General features: G+C 40.2%; 2 protein-coding genes and 1 long non-coding RNA gene across 6 annotated transcripts; 1 reads left to right on the forward strand and 2 right to left on the reverse strand.

Annotated features, from left to right (window-relative positions):
* Positions 1 to 2,870: 2,870 nt before the first annotated feature.
* On the forward strand, positions 2,871 to 15,711 carry ck (unconventional myosin-VIIa ck). 4 transcript variants are annotated; one of them, XM_018003502.2, is made up of 12 exons: positions 2,979 to 3,011; positions 3,157 to 3,241; positions 6,720 to 6,802; positions 7,746 to 8,006; positions 8,070 to 8,419; positions 8,485 to 8,685; positions 9,184 to 11,578; positions 11,648 to 13,098; positions 13,166 to 14,518; positions 14,584 to 14,730; positions 14,806 to 14,926; positions 14,989 to 15,711. In XM_018003502.2, the coding sequence occupies exons 3-12, from the start codon at positions 6,785 to 6,787 to the stop codon at positions 15,193 to 15,195; spliced, it is 6,504 nt and encodes a 2,167-aa protein (XP_017858991.1). In that variant the 5' UTR covers positions 2,979 to 3,011; positions 3,157 to 3,241; positions 6,720 to 6,784; the 3' UTR covers positions 15,196 to 15,711. The 4 variants fall into 4 exon arrangements, with proteins under 4 accessions (XP_017858990.1, XP_017858991.1, XP_089319720.1 ...); XM_018003501.2 differs by lacking the exon at positions 3,157 to 3,241 and having other exon boundaries at positions 2,871 to 3,011; XM_089463594.1 differs by lacking the exons at positions 2,979 to 3,011; positions 3,157 to 3,241 and adding an exon at positions 3,268 to 3,384.
* LOC149269814 (uncharacterized) lies at positions 2,995 to 16,005 on the reverse strand. Its single transcript, XR_016268937.1, has 3 exons — positions 15,845 to 16,005; positions 5,521 to 5,794; positions 2,995 to 3,038 (listed from the first exon to the last, which is right to left on the reverse strand). It is a non-coding gene; the product is annotated as an uncharacterized LOC149269814 (long non-coding RNA).
* Positions 16,006 to 17,319: 1,314 nt separating this feature from the next.
* On the reverse strand, positions 17,320 to 18,110 carry LOC108609488 (mitogen-activated protein kinase kinase kinase 7-like). Its single transcript, XM_089466191.1, has 2 exons — positions 17,837 to 18,110; positions 17,320 to 17,700 (listed from the first exon to the last, which is right to left on the reverse strand). Exons 1-2 carry the CDS (start codon positions 18,023 to 18,025, stop codon positions 17,320 to 17,322), a joined length of 570 nt encoding a protein of 189 aa, XP_089322317.1. The 5' UTR covers positions 18,026 to 18,110.
* Between the last annotated feature and the right edge of the window lie 3,288 nt (positions 18,111 to 21,398).

Below are 21,398 nucleotides of genomic sequence, written 5' to 3' on the forward strand. Positions count from 1 at the left end.
CATATTCGTGTTCTTTTTTATCAGTATTTTGCCCGCTTTTAACTTGAGGTACAGTATGCACGGCAGCCAGTGCTGCCAGCTGCAGTGTTTTTTTTTTCACGCTTCCAGAGGGCTTTATACCTGCTCAAGTTCATGCAGAAATTTAAGACGAATTGATAATTACTTTATTCATTAGTTATATGAAAATTGAATTTAATTTAAATATAATACAATATTAAATAAAAATATTGAGTGAAAATTCCTAAATAGTTTTCAGTAAAATAAAATGAATATATTTTTAGATTTTAAAATAAATTTTTAAAAATTTTCTCGTATACAAAATGATTTCAAATAATGAAAGTATATTAAAAATTTATATAAATAAAATAAAATAATAAAAAACAATAGTAATTGATTGCATGTTTGTGTATGAACAATGAATAAAATATTGAAAATTACAATAGAACTGCACTACACACACATGCATACACAATTAGCCTCTGTTAGCGGTGACGTAACGTTTAACGTAACCTGTTACGTAACGGTTAAATCTAATTTTGTGCATTCGTGTTTCAAATGCACATTACGAACGCATAAAGCGGGCTGCGTGCATGCTGTGTTTTTATTTTTGGCATTGCCAAAGACGTCTCTAAGTATTTTTTTAAGGGATAGTCGGCTGCCTTTATTATGACCACTAACCAGAGAACACATAGACTAGACATCTAGAACAAATTTTTTCACCGACGAAAAAATGCGCCTAGGAGACTACACAACTTCGTATTTGCTCGGCTCAGTCTCTTGAGGCTCAAGCAGTGAAATTATTGCACGACAAAATCAGTTTGCTGCAAGCGCTCAAACGAAATGGTACCATTCTTATATGAAGCACGGCTATGCGCTATTTGTCCTACTCTCTCTCTCTCTCTCTCTCTCCATGGCCTCTCAAATAGCAGCAGCGCACAGAAATTGAAAATTGTTCGCGACGATCCCAGCTCTTTCCTTTTGAGTGAAGGGTATACCGAAATTATAAAAGCGTTTGTCACGCTCATGCAAGCAACATGTAAGCGTTTCGATGGTTATTCGTGGGAAGGGTATGAAAGCGTTGATACGCATAAAGAATATGATTTCGCGACGGGCATGCACACACACACTTGTAGTCCCTTGCCACATGTATGAGCATTTGTGACCTGCGTTCGTTACTCTTGCTGCTTGTAGCCATTTTAAAGCCCAGCATTTGCATTTGGTCGGTCTTACGGACTGTCATAACCACTTTAAACAGATGTACTATGTATGAACATTACATTACATATGTATGTACATAAGTACATTTATATATTATTATTGCTAATCATGTTTATAAATGTGTTTATATCCGTAAATAATTATATATAATTAAAATTATTTTATACACATTTTTAACCGAAAAAATTATCGTAAAACATTACTAACTTTATTAAATGCTTTGCAATATATGAAATACACATGACATATTATACTCAAGCTTTACTCATTATTGTCAAAAATTTCTAATTAAGTCATAATGGCCCATTTGATAGTCACCCTACGATTCAAATCATACAAAATTTACAAACTACTAAATCCAGAGACAATTAGCTTGCCATCCCATACAAGCATACACATACACAAATGTATGTATGCATGTGCTCACTTCACAAGGCAGACCAACGGCAAATTTTGGGCTTTACAATTTGCACAGGCTGTTGTGCACAGAAATAATACATTTTCGCGACGAGCATGCACACACACACTTACATCCTTGCTACGTGTATGTGCTTTTGTGTGCGTGCGTCGCGAAACTCAATTCTTTCTCAGTATTTTCGTCTATCATCATTTACCGTTGGTCTGCCTTGTGAAGTGAGCACATGCATACATACATTTGTGTATGTGTATGCTTGTATGGGATGGCAAGCTAATTGTCTCTGGATTTAGTAGTTTGTAAATTTTGTATGATTTGAATCGTAGGGTGACTATCAAATGGGCCATTATGACTTAATTAGAAATTTTTGACAATAATGAGTAAAGCTTGAGTATAATATGTCATGTGTATTTCATATATTGCAAAGCATTTAATAAAGTTAGTAATGTTTTACGATAATTTTTTCGGTTAAAAATGTGTATAAAATAATTTTAATTATATATAATTATTTACGGATATAAACACATTTATAAACATGATTAGCAATAATAATATATAAATGTACTTATGTACATACATATGTAATGTAATGTTCATACATAGTACATCTGTTTAAAGTGGTTATGACAGTCCGTAAGACCGACCAAATGCAAATGCTGGGCTTTAAAATGGCTACAAGCAGCAAGAGTAACGAACGCAGGTCACAAATGCTCATACATGTGGCAAGGGACTACAAGTGTGTGTGTGCATGCCCGTCGCGAAATCATATTCTTTATGCGTATCAACGCTTTCATACCCTTCCCACGAATAACCATCGAAACGCTTACATGTTGCTTGCATGAGCGTGACAAACGCTTTTATAATTTCGGTATACCCTTCACTCAAAAGGAAAGAGCTGGGATCGTCGCGAACAATTTTCAATTTCTGTGCGCTGCTGCTATTTGAGAGGCCATGGAGAGAGAGAGAGAGAGAGAGAGAGTAGGACAAATAGCGCATAGCCGTGCTTCATATAAGAATGGTACCATTTCGTTTGAGCGCTTGCAGCAAACTGATTTTGTCGTGCAATAATTTCACTGCTTGAGCCTCAAGAGACTGAGCCGAGCAAATACGAAGTTGTGTAGTCTCCTAGGCGCATTTTTTCGTCGGTGAAAAAATTTGTTCTAGATGTCTAGTCTATGTGTTCTCTGGTTAGTGTTAAAAGTTTACAATTAAAAAGACTAACCATTTAGCTAACAAACAGCTTGGTCACACTGCTGTAGCTGAGCGGCGCTTTTCTTTACTATCGTAGACAGGTCACATTGCCGACAGTTCACAAATTTTGTTAGCAACGATCGGTTGTGTTCGGTTTTGTGCTCGGTTGGTTATTTTGGTTGTTGAGGTAACTACCGTTAAAAAGAAGCAACAGCTAGAAAGAAAGAAAAAGAAGAAAGAAAAAAAATAATCACCCAAGCCAATAACAAAATTAGCTAAGCAAATGTGTTTACGCGTGTGTACTTAATGCTGGCAATTATTTTTCATTTAAGTTAAAGTCAAAGTTAAAGTCCAAGCGGCCATTGTTAACCTGTTGCGCGGTTGCACTCGCAGTGGCACTGGCACTGGCACTCGATGGTGCGTGACCTATTTATGTAACCTGTTTTAAAGAATATACCGCTTCAACAAAAATCGCCCAATGCTACAAGTTTCGGCCCGACTCTGACTCTGGATCTGGTCTGGGTCTGGAACTGGAACTCGTACCTAAACGGGACTAAAAAGTGAACAAAGTGTTAATTATAGTATATACGCTAATAGCTGTTGGCTTAGAACATGAGAAAAAAGATTCGTTTATTATCGAACGTTGTTTTAAACAGTCAAATGCTCTCTTCAAACTCATTAATGGTGTAGAACAAAAAAATGAGTGCATTCACCCTGCAAGTCATGTGTTAGTGTGTGTAAAACTAGAAAAGTGCGCTGAAAAACTAATAAGAGTATCAGAGATAGCCAAGGGCGTAGTTATTTGTGTTTTTTAAGGGTCACAAGTGAAACTGACACCCAACTGTATGTGTATGTGTGTATCAGCAGATGAGCTGAGACGTGGCTGCATTATGGCTAAGCCTCTGACCAAATTATAGTTAGCTACGCTTCAGGTTTCGTTGGCTAGAACGGTACTAATAAGCGCATACTCACAAACACACACACATGGGTGAGAGAGAGAGAGAGAGAGCGAGCGAGCGAAAGAGTTTAATAAATAACAACACATCAAGTCACACACACACACACACTTGGACACCTGTTAAAGAGAGTACCCTGTGTAAAGAGCGGCTCACACTGCACATTCGTATAAATAGGTGCCTCCACACCGCGCTCTCTCCCTCTGCCTCGCTCTTTTGATTTTTTTTTTTATTTTTGCTCACACACATTCAATTCATAGAAAAGTTGGAAAGAAAAAAAAGTGGATAGCTTGCTGCTCTCAAGCCTTGAGATTGCGCTTGAGCCGGGGTTAGAATTTTATACAGCAACAACAGCACTTGTTTGGCCGGTTTGTTGCACAACGGGACATTTTGTAGCTTGCTGCGCTGAGAACCCTTTTCAATAAAAACACCTTAAACGCTACACTTAATGTCTATTTTGTTTTTGCTTGTCTTTGTCTGCTAACATAGTTATTGTTGTTGTGGTTGGCTTTGCAGCTTTCGCGACTTTGCAGCCGCCACACGCAGCCAGCGACGGCAGCGTCGACTGCGACTTTCTGTTTGTTTGGTGAAACTTTTTTAAGGTCGGCATCGGCATAATAAAAAAAAAAAAAAATACAAATGCACACACACACACACACACACACACACACACACACACACATAGCAGTCATAACTAATACAACGAGCTTTGTATATTTTGGAAGACAAAAGAGAGCAGCGGTAAATGCTTCTTATACGCCACTGCAGCCTTAACAGTTGAAGTGCTGTTAATGTCAAAGTGAAACAAAAACAACAGCAACAAAAAGCGATTTTTTCTTTTTCTGAAGTATGCGATATGTTAACATGCAGATAGACATTATACTTATAGCTAAAACGTAATGTACGTGGCAGTGCGATACGAACTTTCACTAATGACTTGGTGAACTCTGCACACATGCATTCGTTCACACACACACTCATACGCACATACGCACACGCACACACAGGCACGTGCTTATCCCATACGTGCTGAAATGTGATGTATTTCAAATCAGATTTTATTTCGATTTAGCCGCTGTTATCGCTTACATGCATGCATTGTTACGGGTTTTTGCCAAATTCTAATTAGATAGTTTATATCAGAAATCGTGTCTCGAATCTAATAAGAAATTCACATACTCCGTAGAACCGTGCTGATATATACTAATTAGATTGAGTATGACAAAACTCAGTTGCAGAATTTAGTAAGAAATACATAAATATACATTTGTATACATTTGTATGCATTGTCCAATGCCAATCAGAATTACCTATATTCTGTTATACAGCTCAGCCAAAAGAGACAAGTTCGTACTAGTAACTGGAAAATATGTTGCACTGCTTCACTCTTTATATCATTCTAACTAGAATGCATATATGTCACCATTGAAATTAAAACAGACAACCTCTAATCAGATAGAGTATCTTTGTTATTAATATCACAATCCAAGCAAAATGCTATGCTTAGCTGCCCACTCTTCCACCAATTTCAACTGGAACTTGTGTCTGTCACCATCCGAATATGCAATTGGAACGTGCTTTAGCTTCAATGATAATATTTATATTTACTGTTTGTTTATTTTTTCTTTCGTCATGCCCAATGTAACAGTCGTAAGGGCTTATCAGTTGCTTGTCTACTGATAACATTATTAGGCAATCCGCATTTAAATAATGTTGAGTGTAGAACACTTGAGCACTTACCTGTCTTTAGCTCTTCCTCACTCTCCCACATTTTCTGTCTCTCTCTTTCATGCTCTCCGTAGCTCAATGTGGGGTGGATTGTATTTTGATCGTCAGAGCGTAACCAGACTATTTAACGTACTTTAATGTGTGTGTGCGTGTGTGTGCCACAAAAACTAGCTGTCTGCAATTACACACACATATATATGTATACAGGCATGCATATGTGTATACATAGCGACGCCTCCAACTGTGCAATTAGCTTATGACGCATTTTTACCTGGTCCAAGATTACCTGAAAATATATATTTTTTTAATCGAAAACTAATTTACTTTAAATACATATGTATACACAACTGATTTAGAATCAAACTAGCCTTTTCTGAAGATAAGCTCCGTTGAAATGATTAAAAGTATATATGTAGACAGATTTGTGTATATAGTTCAATATTGAAGTCATAAATGTTTTTTTTCAAATTAGTCATAGTTCTTTTTTTTTCAATTAAAATATCACATACATAAATATATAATAATACTATATTCCTATTTAGTGATGGTCTTCACCTTTCGTTTGGCCCACTAATTTCTATGGCCCACAGCGCCGTATAAGCAATGAAAGTAAATATTTTCAATGAAAACAAATCCAAAAATAAAGTTTCAATAAGCCAAACTAAGCAAAACACATTTATTATTATTTGCATAACAAAACGCAATGCTCGTTCTGATTGGGAACTAAATACAACAACAACAAATACAATTATTAAAAGTGAAATTGTGCGTTGGCCTTTTTTGCATATCTAAAGGTTTATTTTTTGTATTTTGGCTTTGGCTTTGTTGTCTCTCGATATTTTTTCTGCTTCTTCTTCTTCTTTTGTTAAGGTTTTGACTTTTAGTTTCCCTTTAAGAAAAAATAACAACAGTAATCAAATTGTCGCTAAAAAGAAATGAGGAAATGAACAGAGACGTTTTTACTGAAGAAGTAGAAGAGGCAGAAGAAGCAGCAGCAGTAGACGACAACTGTGTAAATTCTTTCAATTTACCGTAAACTTCACCTTAATTTCCAACTCTTCTACTTGTGTGTGTGTTTTTTTTTTATTTATTTTTAAAGCCGGTTTTAAGCGCCTGCAGCAACTTGTTATTTTCTTCTTTTTATTGTTATTACTCTTTTGTCTTCAGTCTTCTCTTATCTTATCTGATTTTCTCTTCTTCTCTGCTTACAGAGCTAAACGGGCTTTGCATTTGAATGCCAGAGAGCGCCAGGAGTAGTAAATGAAGGACGACGAACATGGTGATTGTAACACGTGTAAGTAAAGAGCGCCGATCGAAGAGAGTCAAAGAGAGAGTGAGCGAGAGAGTGTGAGTGTGAGAGTGGAAGAATGCATCCATCAACTCTCTTTATGGCTAAACCAAACAGCAAACGGAAGTGCACAAACACAGACAAACAAACATATATATACTCACACACATGTACGTGCCAATACGTGTATGCCCTGTAACCATTAAAAGAAAAGTGTAAAACGAAGATGATGTAGATATGCAAATGAATGTTGGAGCATATGCTAGACATATATATATGTATATATATGTATATATGTACATATTTATATATGATGTGTGATTTATATATACACCTGTGTTGATTGAAATAGTAGTGCTACAAGTGTTGAACAACCAATTAATGAACAAAACTAAATATTTTTGCAATTTTTGCGACAGTTTTAAAATCGATGAAAGTCGTTAATTTGAATATGATTCGAAATTTCTAGAATTTCTTGAACTAAATATAATGAGTGTAAATAGCACTAAAATAGAGCTTAAATGCGTTACAAGGTATCTCATGTTTCAATATGTTACAATAGTTATTACGGAAGTATATATATATATATATAATATATAGATTTATAGTTAAGGAAATATACATATGCTTATGAGAATCATTTGGTTTACAATATATTTTATATGATATAGGGTATTTACCACTTTCATACTTTCAATTGTTGCCTTTCGACTTGTTTATTTGGCTTTGTAGTTGTAAATGTGAATAGCTCCCATGCCTCGTATATCTATCAAGTCTGTCCCTGAGTACGTTTATTTAGTGTTTTTTTTTTTTTTTTTTATGTTACGCTCAAGTGATTCTTGTAAAAAAAGAAGGTTTTATGTGGCAACCCTCCCAACTGGAATTGTAAGCGCTTGCTTTTTACATACGTACTCATACATATATTTGTTTATTTTTTTGCTTTTCACAGGGTGACTACATCTGGATAGAGCCCGCGTCGGGACGGGAATTCGATGTGGCCATTGGAGCACGTGTCATCTCCGCGGAGGGTCGTCGCATTCAGGTGCGCGACGACGATGGCGACGAGGTGTGGCTGGCGCCGGAGCGTCGCATCAAGGCAATGCATGCCTCATCCGTGCAGGGTGTCGAGGATATGATATCGCTCGGTGATCTGCACGAGGCGGGCATATTGCGTAATCTGCTCATACGCTACAAAGAGAATCTAATATATGTATGTATATGGATAGGTATATATAATCTACTACTGTTCTCATATTGAATATACTCATTGCAGACATACACCGGCTCCATTTTGGTTGCGGTCAATCCATATCAGATATTGCCCATCTATACGGGCGATCAGATCAAGCTTTATAAGGAGCGCAAAATCGGCGAATTGCCGCCGCACATTTTCGCTATTGGCGATAATGCGTATGCGCATATGAAACGCTATCGCCAGGATCAATGCATCGTCATATCTGGCGAATCGGGCGCCGGCAAAACGGAGAGCACAAAGCTGATCTTGCAATATCTGGCAGCGATCAGTGGCAAACACTCGTGGATCGAGCAGCAAATACTGGAGGCTAATCCCATTTTGGAGGCCTTTGGCAATGCCAAGACGATACGCAACGATAATTCCTCAAGGTAAGCCTCTGTGGCGTACTCAAAGCAATTAACTTAATTACTTTTTTGTTTTCTTTTTACTTTAGGTTCGGCAAATATATAGACATCCATTTTAGCGCTAATGGGGTTATCGAGGGCGCCAAGATCGAGCAGTATCTGCTGGAGAAGTCGCGCATTGTGTCGCAAAATCACAGTGAACGCAATTATCATGTCTTCTACTGCATCTTGGCGGGTCTCTCAGCAGATGAGAAGAGTCGTCTGGAGTTGGGCGCGGCAGCGGATTACAAGTGAGTCAAAATTCATCTCTGATTATATGAAATGTGTAATGAATCGTATATCTATTCGAAATTAGACTTAATGTAGTAACTTGTGCTATTATATGTAGAGTATAGACTAAAGTATATCCGGAAAAATAAAGCCAAACTTAATTTTTAAAAGTAATGCATTGGCATTTTAGGTAGACGCATATATCCTGTGAAATTACATAAAGTACATTTTATATGATAATTTATGGCATTATAGATCTATTGATGGTCCAATATTTAGTATATATAGTTCATAACATATTTTTACTATAGAAATGCAAAGACTATTTAATATTCTTTCTTGTATTTATAATATATCAATATGCCACAGATATCTTTGTAATATCAATAAAGAAGATCTTATATCTTAGGTATTATTATATCATAATCATGTTCCATATTCATTATGCCCTGAACCCATTCACAAGTCTCTTCATCATATTATATATTATATATTGATGTCCTCTTTCTTTCCGTTAGATATTTGACTGGTGGCAACAGCATTACGTGTGAGGGTCGCGATGATGCAGCCGAATTCTCGGACATACGATCAGCGATGAAGGTTCTGCTGTTTTCGGATCAGGAAATATGGGAGATCATCAAGCTGCTGGCCGCCCTGTTGCACTGTGGCAATATTAAGTATAAGGCAACCGTTGTCGATAATCTGGACGCAACGGAAATACCCGAACATATCAATGTAGAACGAGTTGCCGGCCTGTTGGGGCTGCCCCTACAGCCGCTGATCGATGCACTGACGCGTCGCACGTTGTTCGCCCATGGCGAGACGGTCGTGTCGACGCTGTCGCGGGAGCAGTCGGTGGATGTGCGCGATGCGTTCGTCAAGGGCATCTATGGTCGTTTGTTTGTGCACATTGTGCGTAAAATCAATTCGGCCATATTCAAGCCGAAGGCGACGTCACGCAATGCCATCGGCGTTTTGGATATATTTGGCTTCGAGAACTTCGATCAGAACAGCTTTGAGCAGTTCTGCATTAACTACGCCAACGAGAATCTGCAGCAGTTCTTTGTGCAGCACATTTTCAAATTGGAGCAGGAGGAGTACAATCACGAGGCGATCAATTGGCAGCACATCGAATTTGTGGACAATCAGGATGCGCTCGATCTGATAGCCATCAAGCAATTGAACATCATGGCCTTGATCGACGAGGAGGCGCGCTTTCCCAAGGGCACCGATCAGACAATGCTCGCCAAGCTGCATAAAACGCACGGAGCGCACAAGAACTATCTGAAACCGAAATCGGATATAAATACGAGTTTCGGTCTCAATCATTTCGCTGGCATTGTGTTCTACGATACTCGCGGCTTTCTGGACAAGAATCGGGACACCTTCAGTCCGGATCTGTTGCACTTGGTTAGCCAGAGCGCGAATAAGTTCTTGCGCCAGATCTTTGCCCAGGACATCGAGATGGGCGCCGAGACGCGCAAACGCACACCCACACTGTCCACACAGTTTCGGAAGAGTCTGGATGCCCTGATGAAGACGTTGAGCAGCTGCCAGCCGTTCTTTATACGCTGCATCAAGCCCAACGAGCTGAAGAAGCCGATGATGTTCGATCGCGGCCTGTGCTGTCGCCAGTTGCGCTATTCGGGCATGATGGAAACGATAAGAATACGGCGTGCCGGCTATCCCATACGGCATGGATTCCGGGAATTCGTGGAACGCTATCGTTTTCTGATAGCCGGCGTACCGCCGGCGCATCGCACCGACTGCATGTCGGCGACATCGAGAATTTGTGGCATGGTCCTGGGCAAATCCGACTACCAATTGGGGCACACCAAGGTGTTCCTGAAGGACGCTCACGATCTGTTCTTGGAGCAGGAGCGCGATCGTGTGCTCACACGCAAAATACTGATACTGCAGCGCAGCATACGCGGCTGGGTCTACCGGCGGCGCTTCCTGCGGCTGCGCGCGGCAGCGATCAGCGTGCAGCGGGTGTGGAAGGGCTATGCGCAGCGCAAACGGTATCGCAGCATGCGCGTGGGCTATATGCGACTGCAGGCGCTGATCCGTTCGCGTGTCCTCTCGCATCGCTTCCGACACTTGCGCGGACACATTGTGGGACTGCAGGCGCATGCGCGCGGCTATTTGGTGCGACGCGAGTACGGCAATAAGATGTGGGCGGTCATCAAGATACAGTCGCATGTGAGGCGCATGATTGCCGTGCGTCGCTATCGCAAGCTGCAGCTGGAGCATAAGCAGTTCGCCGAGGTGCTGCAGCTGCGCAAACTGGAGGAGCAGGAGCTGTTGCATCGGGGCAACAAGAATGCGCGCGAGATAGCCGAACAGCATTATCGGGATCGATTGCACGAGCTGGAGCGGCGCGAGATGCAGGAGCAGCTGGAGGATCGTCGGCGGGTCGAGGTCAAAATGAATATCATCAATGATGCGGCCCGCAAGCAGGAGGAGCCCGTCGACGATGGCAAACTGGTGGAGGCCATGTTCGATTTTTTGCCCGATTCGAGCAGCGATGCGCCCACACCACATGGCGGCCGCGAGACGTCCGTGTTCAATGATCTGCCGCATGGGCAGACTATCAATCAGGATGACATCATCACACCAATGCACATCTCCGAGGACGAGGAGGATTTGTCCGAATATAAGTTTCAGAAATTTGCGGCCACCTACTTCCAGGGCAATGTGAACCATCAGTATGCGAAGAAGGCACTGAAGCATCCGCTGTTGCCGCTGCACACCCAGGGCGATCAATTGGCCGCGCAAGCGCTGTGGATAACCATTTTGCGTTTCACTGGCGACATGCAGGAGCCCAAATATCATACCATGGATCGCATGGACACCACGTCAGTCATGTCCAAGGTGACGGCGACGCTCGGCCGGAACTTTATCCGCAGCAAGGTGAGTGGGTGTTGGAATAGAATGCAGAGATTTGCAAATTGATATTAATAAAATGTTGCTCAATTCCAGGAATTCCAGGAAGCTCAACTGATGGGCCTCGATCCGGAGGCATTTCTTAAGCAAAAGCCGCGCTCGATACGCCACAAGCTCGTCTCGCTGACCTTGAAGCGCAAAAATAAATTGGGCGAGGATGTGCGTCGACGGCTGCAGGATGATGAATACACGGCCGATAGCTATCAGTCGTGGCTGCAATCGCGTCCCACATCGAATCTGGAGAAGCTGCACTTCATCATCGGCCATGGCATATTGCGTGCTGAGTTGCGCGACGAAATCTATTGCCAGATATGCAAGCAATTGACCAACAATCCATTGAAGTCGTCGCATGCACGCGGCTGGATATTGTTGTCGTTGTGCGTCGGCTGCTTTGCGCCCTCGGAGAAGTTTGTCAACTACTTGCGGGCGTTCATTAGGGAGGGGCCGCCCGGCTATGCGCCGTACTGTGAGGAGCGTCTGAAGCGCACCTTTAACAATGGCACGCGAAATCAGCCGCCGTCATGGCTGGAGCTGCAGGCGACCAAATCGAAGAAGCCCATCATGCTGCCCATCACGTTTATGGATGGCAATACGAAGACATTGCTAGCCGATTCGGCGACGACAGCGCGCGAGCTGTGCAACCAGCTGTCGGAGAAGATCACGCTCAAGGATCAATTCGGCTTCTCGCTCTATATTGCGCTGTTCGACAAGGTCAGCTCGTTGGGCAGCGGCGGTGATCATGTGATGGACGCCATATCACAGTGCGAGCAATATGCCAAGGAACAGGGCGCCCAGGAGCGCAATGCACCGTGGCGTCTATTCTTCCGCAAGGAGATCTTTGCGCCGTGGCACGAGCCAACCACCGATCAGGTGGCCACAAATCTCATTTACCAGCAGGTGGTGCGCGGTGTTAAGTTCGGCGAATACCGTTGCGACAAGGAGGAGGATCTGGCTATGATAGCTGCCCAGCAGTATTTCATCGAATATGGCACAGACATGTCCATGGAGCGACTCTTCACGCTGCTGCCCAATTTCATACCCGACTTTTGTCTCAGCGGCGTGGACAAGGCCATCGAACGTTGGGCGGCCCTTGTGCTGCAGGCCTATAAGAAATCCTACTATGTGAAGGATAAGATAGCGCCGCTCAAGATTAAGGAAGATATTGTTAGCTATGCTAAATACAAATGGCCGTTGCTCTTCTCACGCTTCTATGAAGCGTATCGCAATTCCGGACCAAATTTACCCAAAAATGATGTCATCATAGCGGTCAACTGGACGGGCGTCTATGTCGTCGATGATCAGGAGCAGGTGCTGCTCGAGCTAAGCTTCCCGGAGATCACAGCGGTGGCCAGCCAAAAGACAAACAAGGTGTTCACCCAGACCTTCAGCCTGTCAACAGTGCGCGGCGAGGAGTTCACATTCCAGAGTCCCAATGCTGAGGATATACGTGACCTTGTAGTCTACTTTTTGGATGGTCTCAAGAAACGGTACGAAGGGAGTCATCTCTATTCTCAATTCCACTTTAAATAATCGAAATTTTCCTTTCTTTTGTAGCTCCAAATATGTGATTGCGTTGCAGGATTATCGTGCACCCTCGGACAGCACCAGTTTCTTGTCGTTCTTCAAAGGTGATCTGATCATCCTGGAGGATGAGTCGTGCGGCGAGTCCGTGCTGAACAATGGCTGGTGCATCGGCCGCTGTGATCGCACACAGGAACGCGGCGATTTTCCAGCCGAAACGGTGTATGTGCTGCCCACGCTGAGCAAGCCACCGCAGGATATATTGGCCTTGTTCAACATCGAGGAGGCGCATCATGGCCGGCGTCTAAGCATGGTATCGAATGGTGGCGTCGTAGAACCACGCGATCGTCCGCACACGCTCATGGAATATGCCCTCGATCATTTCCGCTTGCCACCCAAGCGAACAATGTCGAAGACGTTAACGCTCAGCTCGAAGCGCAGCGAGGAACTGTGGCGCTATGCCAGGGATCCGATTAAGGCGCCGCTTTTACGCAAGCTGCAGAGCAAGGAGGAACTTGTGGAGGAGGCATGCTTCGCCTTTGCTGCCATACTCAAATACATGGGCGATTTGCCATCGAAGCGGCCGCGCATGGGCAACGAAATCACCGATCACATATTCGACGGTCCGCTCAAGCATGAGATATTGCGCGACGAGATCTATTGCCAGCTGATGAAGCAGCTGACGGACAATCGTAATCGCATGTCCGAGGAGCGTGGCTGGGAGCTGATGTGGCTCGCAACTGGTCTCTTTGCCTGCTCGCAGGGATTGCTCAAGGAGCTGCTGCTATTTTTGCGCACACGCCGTCATCCCATCTCACAGGACTCGATGCATCGATTGCAGAAGACCATACGACACGGACAGCGCAAGTATCCGCCGCATCAGGTGGAGGTGGAGGCCATACAGCATAAGACAACGCAAATCTTTCACAAGGTGTATTTCCCGGATGACACCGATGAGGCATTCGAAGTGGACTCGTCCACGCGCGCCAAGGACTTTTGCAACAATATCTCGCAACGCTTATCGTTGCGCACCAGCGAAGGCTTCTCGCTGTTCGTGAAAATTGCCGATAAGGTGATTTCGGTGCCCGAGGGTGATTTCTTTTTCGATTTCGTTCGCCATCTGACCGACTGGATAAAGAAGGCGCGACCAATACGCGATGGCGCCAATCCACAGTTCACCTATCAGGTGTTCTTCATGAAGAAATTATGGACGAACACGGTGCCAGGCAAGGATCGCAATGCTGATCTAATCTTTCACTATCACCAGGAGCTGCCGAAACTCTTGCGCGGCTATCATAAATGCTCACGCGAGGAGGCCTCCAAGCTGGCCGCGCTTGTCTTTCGTGTTCGCTTCGGTGAAAACAAGCAGGAGCTGCAGGCCATACCGTAAGTGCTTAGCCAGTATCCCTTATACAGCACATGTATTCAAAATGGTAAACTCTTCCTGCCAGACAAATGCTACGTGAATTGATACCCTCTGATATTATGAAGATGCAGAGCACTAGCGAATGGAAACGTTCCATTGTTGCCTCGTACAATCAGGATGGGGGCATGAGCTCTGAGGATGCCAAAGTTGCATTCCTTAAGATCGTATACAGGTAGGTCTCCATATGCGCGAACGTGTTGATCGAATTTGCTTTTTCAACTTATCGTTTAAAATCTTATTTATTTAGATGGCCCACCTTCGGCTCCGCATTCTTTGAGGTAAAGCAAACCACCGAGCCAAACTATCCCGAAATGTTGCTCATTGCCATTAACAAGCACGGCGTGAGTCTCATACATCCAGTAACGAAGGTATGAGGTTACAGATTGATCCTTTATTATGGTATATTTCATATTGTTGTCTACTTTTGCAGGATATACTGGTCACACATCCATTTACACGCATCTCGAACTGGTCATCGGGTAATACATATTTCCATATGACAATTGGGAATTTGGTTCGTGGCTCCAAACTGCTTTGCGAGACATCGTTGGGCTATAAAATGGACGATCTTTTAACATCGTATATATCATTGATGCTGACCAATATGAACAAAAATCGAACTATACGAGCCAACTAGTAAAGACATATATATAAAGAACATAAAAAAAAAAAAAAAAAAAAAAAAAAAAAAACACACACACACATATATATATTTATAATAATTATAAATTATAAATACAATAATTGATATATCTAGAAATTATAGTTAATTACCTATTGTTCATTCCCACTCCTCAATACACATTCGATTTTCTTTTTGGCTATTTTAGCTGTTAATTCTTATACCAAACCCTGTTTCATATTATTATGCATTTCTTTTGTAAAAATATGCAAACTCTTGTTTTTAGTATCTATCTTATGCCACCACATTCCGTTTACTTAACTTATTAATTAAACATATCAAATAGAAGGTCTTGCAAGTTCTTTTTATAGATAAGCTATTGTATCTAAACATTTTGTACTCTATCTAACTGTATGTACATCTCAACTGCATATCTGTACTGATGACGTTTTGTATCAAATACATAGAAATGTTCAATTATTTAATAAATTATATAAATATATATATACATATATACATATAAAAATACAATTTTAGTTTTTTTTTTTTCAAATTTGCAATTTGTTTTTAAGATTATAAAAAAAAGTGCAATAATAATTTAAATAGAAATAACCATCATTTTTTTCTAATATTAATGCAATATATATAGATATATAATACTTACAAACATATTATACTATTTACTGTCGCTTAAAGCAGCTGCTGCTAACGTCTGCGCCCATCGACTGCGTAACTCGTTTGCTAGACTGTTACGTTATGTCTCGACGCGTCGTAGCGTGTTTTTCCACCAGTACGCAACGATTGCTAGCTAGCTGTGTAGGTTTGTGTCTTCGATAAATTCACAGTCAATTGAAACTTGGCTGCAATATTAATATTTGTTTGCTGTCGATAATATTTTTATACCCTGAACCCATTTTCAATGGGAACTCAGGGTATAATGGTTTTGTTGAAATGTATGTAACAGGCAGAAGGAGGCGTGGCAGACCCCACAAAGTATATATATTCTTGATCAGGGCGACGAGCTGAGTTGATTTGGCCCTGTCTGTCCGTCTGTCCGTCCGTCCGTCTGTCCGTCTGTCCGTATGTATGAACGCGTCGATTTCAGAAGATATAAGAGCTAGAGACTTCAAATTTTTTTTTTAAATGTCCGTAATTACAGCGCGCATATCAAGTTTATCATTAAAAATCGATAACTCATCCCGATCTTTTTTATCGATTAAAAACCTTATCGAAAAACAGTTATAAAATTATATCTTCTACACCTTTATTGCTAGAGTCTCTAAATTTTTAATGTATGCTTATATGCAATTTATACAATTTCGGTTTTTGTTAAAATTTACCCGCCACCCTTAAATTCACCCCCTCACCCTCACTTTTGTAAAAAGCGTATTTCAAATACTAGAGACTTGTCCTTTGGCAATTACATGCATATCCATGTTATAATCATAATCTAAAAGTTTCATGAAGATCGTATGTCCACAAAAAAAGTTATTAAGCAATTAAGTTCTCATAGTAAGCGCACACTGCCACCCATGCGTGTTTATGCTTGTGTGTGTATATGTATGTAATTGTTTGTGTATGTGTGTGTGTGTGTGTGGGTGTGTGTATGCGTTTGTGTGTGTATTCATGTGTGTGTGTATGTGTGTCGCAGTTCGCAGTTCGTGTCGTGTTTCTTATGTAAGCTGAAAGACGCGAAAAATTATTGAAATATCTATTGCTCCAAGGGTTCAGGGGATCTCGTAGTCGAGCAGTCTCGACTAGAGCTTTCTTACTTGTTAATATTTGTTTGCTTTCGATCAGATTTTCAAATAACAAATTCAAAATATACGAGTATATAATTTGTATATCAGGACATCCATAGAGGACATTTTTCAAGACTAACACGTGATCGACTGCGTCTTGTTCGTCTGTCGTTTATCTCGGCAATCATCAGAGATATAGACTTGACATCAAGCACATTTATTTTTCATGATTTTTCTTGTTTGAGCAAATGTCATACAATGAATTACAAATTTGTCATTTAGCTTATCGAGTAATATATAAAATTGGAATTTATTTCATAGTTATTTTAAAAGAAGTATTTTATATATCATTTAAAATATAAATAAATATTTTAAATAAATAAAAATAATGGTTATCTTAGGATCGCATTATAATATCAAGACATGGAATGTCAGTAAGCTGAATTTCTTTGACTGTGGGTCGATTCTTCGGTTCCTGATTCCAACAATTTGAGATCACAAATCGTAATTTCTCACAATTCGGTATTATATCAAATAATCTTGGTCGTTCATCACCTCTCACCTCCCATAGAACAATCCCGAAGCTATAAATGTCGCACTTTTCCGTATACGTATTTCCTAAGAGAACCTGTGTATGTATGAAGGTATAAATTTTGTATTTGTATGCAAGATTTGGATTAACACAACCTCTGGGGCTATATAGCCGGCAGTGCCAGACATATCTGTCATCATAGTTCCTAGATCCGTCGCATTGCCGAAATCTCCAATTTTCGAATTCCTGTAATTTTTGGTTAGGAGTAGATTGGCAGTCTTTAGGTCACGATGAATCAGTATTGGTTCCATGGAATGCATGTGGTTAATACCCTATAAACGGCAGTAGAGGTTAAGCCATGATATTATTATTCTAATGAATGAGAATTAACCTGGATACACTGAATCATCCAGTCTATAGCCATTGCCATGGTATACTCCCTTTGCTCGCTGCCGTGCAAGAACTCAAAGAGGGATCCACACTCTGCGTAAGCCATGACTAAGTATGCGAAGTCCTTGTCAAAGCAACTTCCATATAGCCGTACAATATTCTCATGGTTAGTGCGGGACATTTGTTTAACCTCCTTTTTGAACGTCTCATTTTTTTTGCATCTTTTGACAGCGACGAAATTTTGATGCCATATTGCCTTATGGACTATGCCAAAGCCGCCACGTCCAATTTGCATACCGATTGATTCTCCTTATTAATATTAACCATTATACCACTAACCATACAATACATAGAGTAGACATACATGTACAAAATTTTTTAAAGACGAAAAAATTAAATGAAGAGACCATTCAACTTTGTAGTTGCTCGGCTCGGTATCTTGAGGCTCGAGCAGGAGCGCTGAAAGGATGCAAAATCTTAGCGATTTCATTATTATTTGCGGGAAGGGTATGAAAGCTTTTGGGGCGCATAAAGCATAAGATTAAGCGACGGGCAAGCACACACACTTTTGGAGTTCCTTGCTAAATGTATGAGGTTTTAGGTGCCTCTGTGCCTGTATTAACTATTATACGCTGTAGATCAATAATTCTACCTCGCCTATCGTAAGATCATCAAAGTCTACTTCTCCGACATTAACCTTCAATGATTTATTGAGTTCTTCAATTTCATCTGGCGTGCTGTAATCAAATAGTTAATTTTATTGTTAATATTTCTTATATTAGATTGAGTGACATATTTTACGCTTACAGAATGTCGGTGAGCGCGGATATGACCTCTTGAATAGAATGTCTCTCTTCTGAATGAGGATAGCTACAGCTTGGTATAAATACTTTCGATACTTTCTGGGAAGCACAACAATATTCAAATAGCGATAGTTATTCACTAACAAAATGCAATTGGAGCATAATGCATGAATGTGTATTGATTTAGATGAGCAATGAAATACCTCTACTGCGTGAAAGATCCATTTGAGTGCAGGAAAAGATTCACTTTTGTCATCGTCTTGTTGTCTATAATCTGCGTATTCCACTAGTATGTGATCATTATCAAGTTCAACATATTTGATAACTTTATTTTGAATTATATTAAGTATAAATCGAATTTGACTTATATCCAATTCAAATTTATTGATTACACAAATGTATCGATTTTGAGGGCGTTTGTATTTATCGTATGACATCAGCATGTCTACCAACTGTAAGATTTCTCATAAAAATGAAGCTGTATTTTATAGTCAATTGAAATTTACCTCTTTGTCCGAACAACTTTGCGTTAAATTTTTCATTTGGGCTATAGTCTTTCCTCTACAGTAATCTAATAGTCAGTAATATAAAAAGATAGAGGACGAGCAAAATTTAACTTTCCGAGAAAAACTTAACTTAACTAACTAGCTAACTAGAGGACGAGCAAAAGTCGTGGACGTTAACTTTCTGAGATGGCCATCACACTGCCAAAAATCTTCAATTTTCCTAAGTGATATTAGGTATTATAATCTTATCGGTCAATCTAATCGGTTCAACAGTGCTGCCAACTTTTGTTGAGCAAAAAAAGCTGGTTTCAGTGGGAAGATACTTAAAAAAAAGCTGAAATTTTGTGAAAAAAAATTGGACAACAAAGCTGATAGTTTTTGATTTGATTGATATTTAAATATATTTTTAGTAACTAGAAGTCATGGCAGCATTTCTTCAATCGTGGCAAGCCGCATCTGTAAAGTTTTACATTATATAGGTTTTGCCTGACGCTTAAAATTGAGTAAGCATATCAATATTCATTTTATATTGTGCATTTACATGCACTTATAATCACGCGCTCTGCTAACTGCGCAGTAAGCAGCGGCTGCGCTTGGGCTGCGCTGCAATGTGGGCAATATTATGAGAATTTATTTGTTGAATAATTTCTTTTGTAGACATACGATCTTATTAAAACTTTCGGAGCGTAATCATATGGCTAAAATGTGTGCACATTCCAAAGCACAAGTCTGTAGTACTTGAAATGCGTTTCTTACAAATTGGGGGCGAATGGGGCGTGGTATCCAAAATCTGTAAATTACAAAATCTTTGTATCCATTAACTTTATATACAACGCAAATTTGAAGTCTCCAGGTCTAAATGTGTTCAAATTAGGCTGAAAAAACAATGTCGATTTTTCGACTATTCTCGATAAAAAAGTTATCGGATGAGTTATCGAAAAAATATGATAAACTTGTACTGCCTATGGTATACACGAGTATGCATGCCAAATTTCAGCTCTCTAGCTCTAATATCTTCTGAGATCCTTTTGCTCATACGGACGGACGGACGGACAGAAGGACAGGGCTATATCGACTCAGCTCGTCGTCCTGATCAAGAATATATATACTTTGTGGGGTCTGCCACGCCTCCTGCCTGTTACATACTTTTCACAAAACCATTATACCCTGATTTCCCATTTTCAATGGGTTCAGGGTATAAAAATACAGAATTTCTTGGATTTTCAAGAAAGCCAGATTTGACGGGAAAAAAGCTGATTTGGCAGCACTGATATGAAACTCAAATTCGAGAATTGATAAACTTACCGGGTAATAACATTGTAAATTATTTTGAAGAAAATTGATATTTATAATAGATTAGAGCTAACCCACTTATCTAACTTTATCAACTTTATACGCATTTGTAAACGAATAAAATTTATAATATATGATACATTTTTAATTATATATATTATTATCTTCAATACTTCTTCGCACAATTGTTCCAATTTTAGCTTTCAATAATTTTCAATAGATTAATCAAATAATTGATTTCAGAATGGTGTTGAATGAATGGTATCTTAAATAGTAGATCTCTCATCTTAGCCCAATTATTCTCTTCAATTTGTCGTCAATTGATATTTTAATATCTTCAGTAAGATAGTTTATTCTGTGTATTATATATTTATATTCCGTTCAATGCTGGCTCAACTAGAGCGAGAGTGATGAACGAGTTAAGCTTTTCTAACTTTCAAATACATTTGCTGCCCTATTTGAGAGACTGTCAAAGAAAATAATCGCTTTGCTTCTCTTCATGGAAAACTTTTACAAGGACTCAAAGTCCATTGACAATTTCAATAAAATCAATAATAGAAGAAATTTTAGCAGCCTTTGCAAGTTTCTTTATCAGAATTTAGAACTGGGTAGAGCACGTAAAAGCAAAATGAAATTATGTAAATATACATAATATCTTTTAGTAAGTGTATTTATTTATTTGATTTGTTGTTGTTGTTTTTTTTTTTTTTTTTTTTATTACCATGATTGCATGCAACCCCATTTTGGCTCCCACACAACCGGCTGGCGATTTCCCACGCATTGTGTGTTTAGAATTTTCACAGCGTGTGAAAACCGGCAGCCGGCTTTAAAGTCAAGACTCTGATTTTCCAAGATAATTAGTGCAGTGGAAGCTCCTGGGAACTTTTTTGAAGACGCAATCCCCAGCACCTGCCGCTGTCCCCTGTCGCGGGCCCTACAGCTCGACCGCAGG

This window comes from Drosophila arizonae, chromosome 3, assembly GCF_054131065.1.
Source record: "Drosophila arizonae isolate 15081-1271.41 chromosome 3, UAZ_ARI_1.0, whole genome shotgun sequence".
NCBI classification, from domain to species: domain Eukaryota; kingdom Metazoa; phylum Arthropoda; class Insecta; order Diptera; family Drosophilidae; genus Drosophila; species Drosophila arizonae.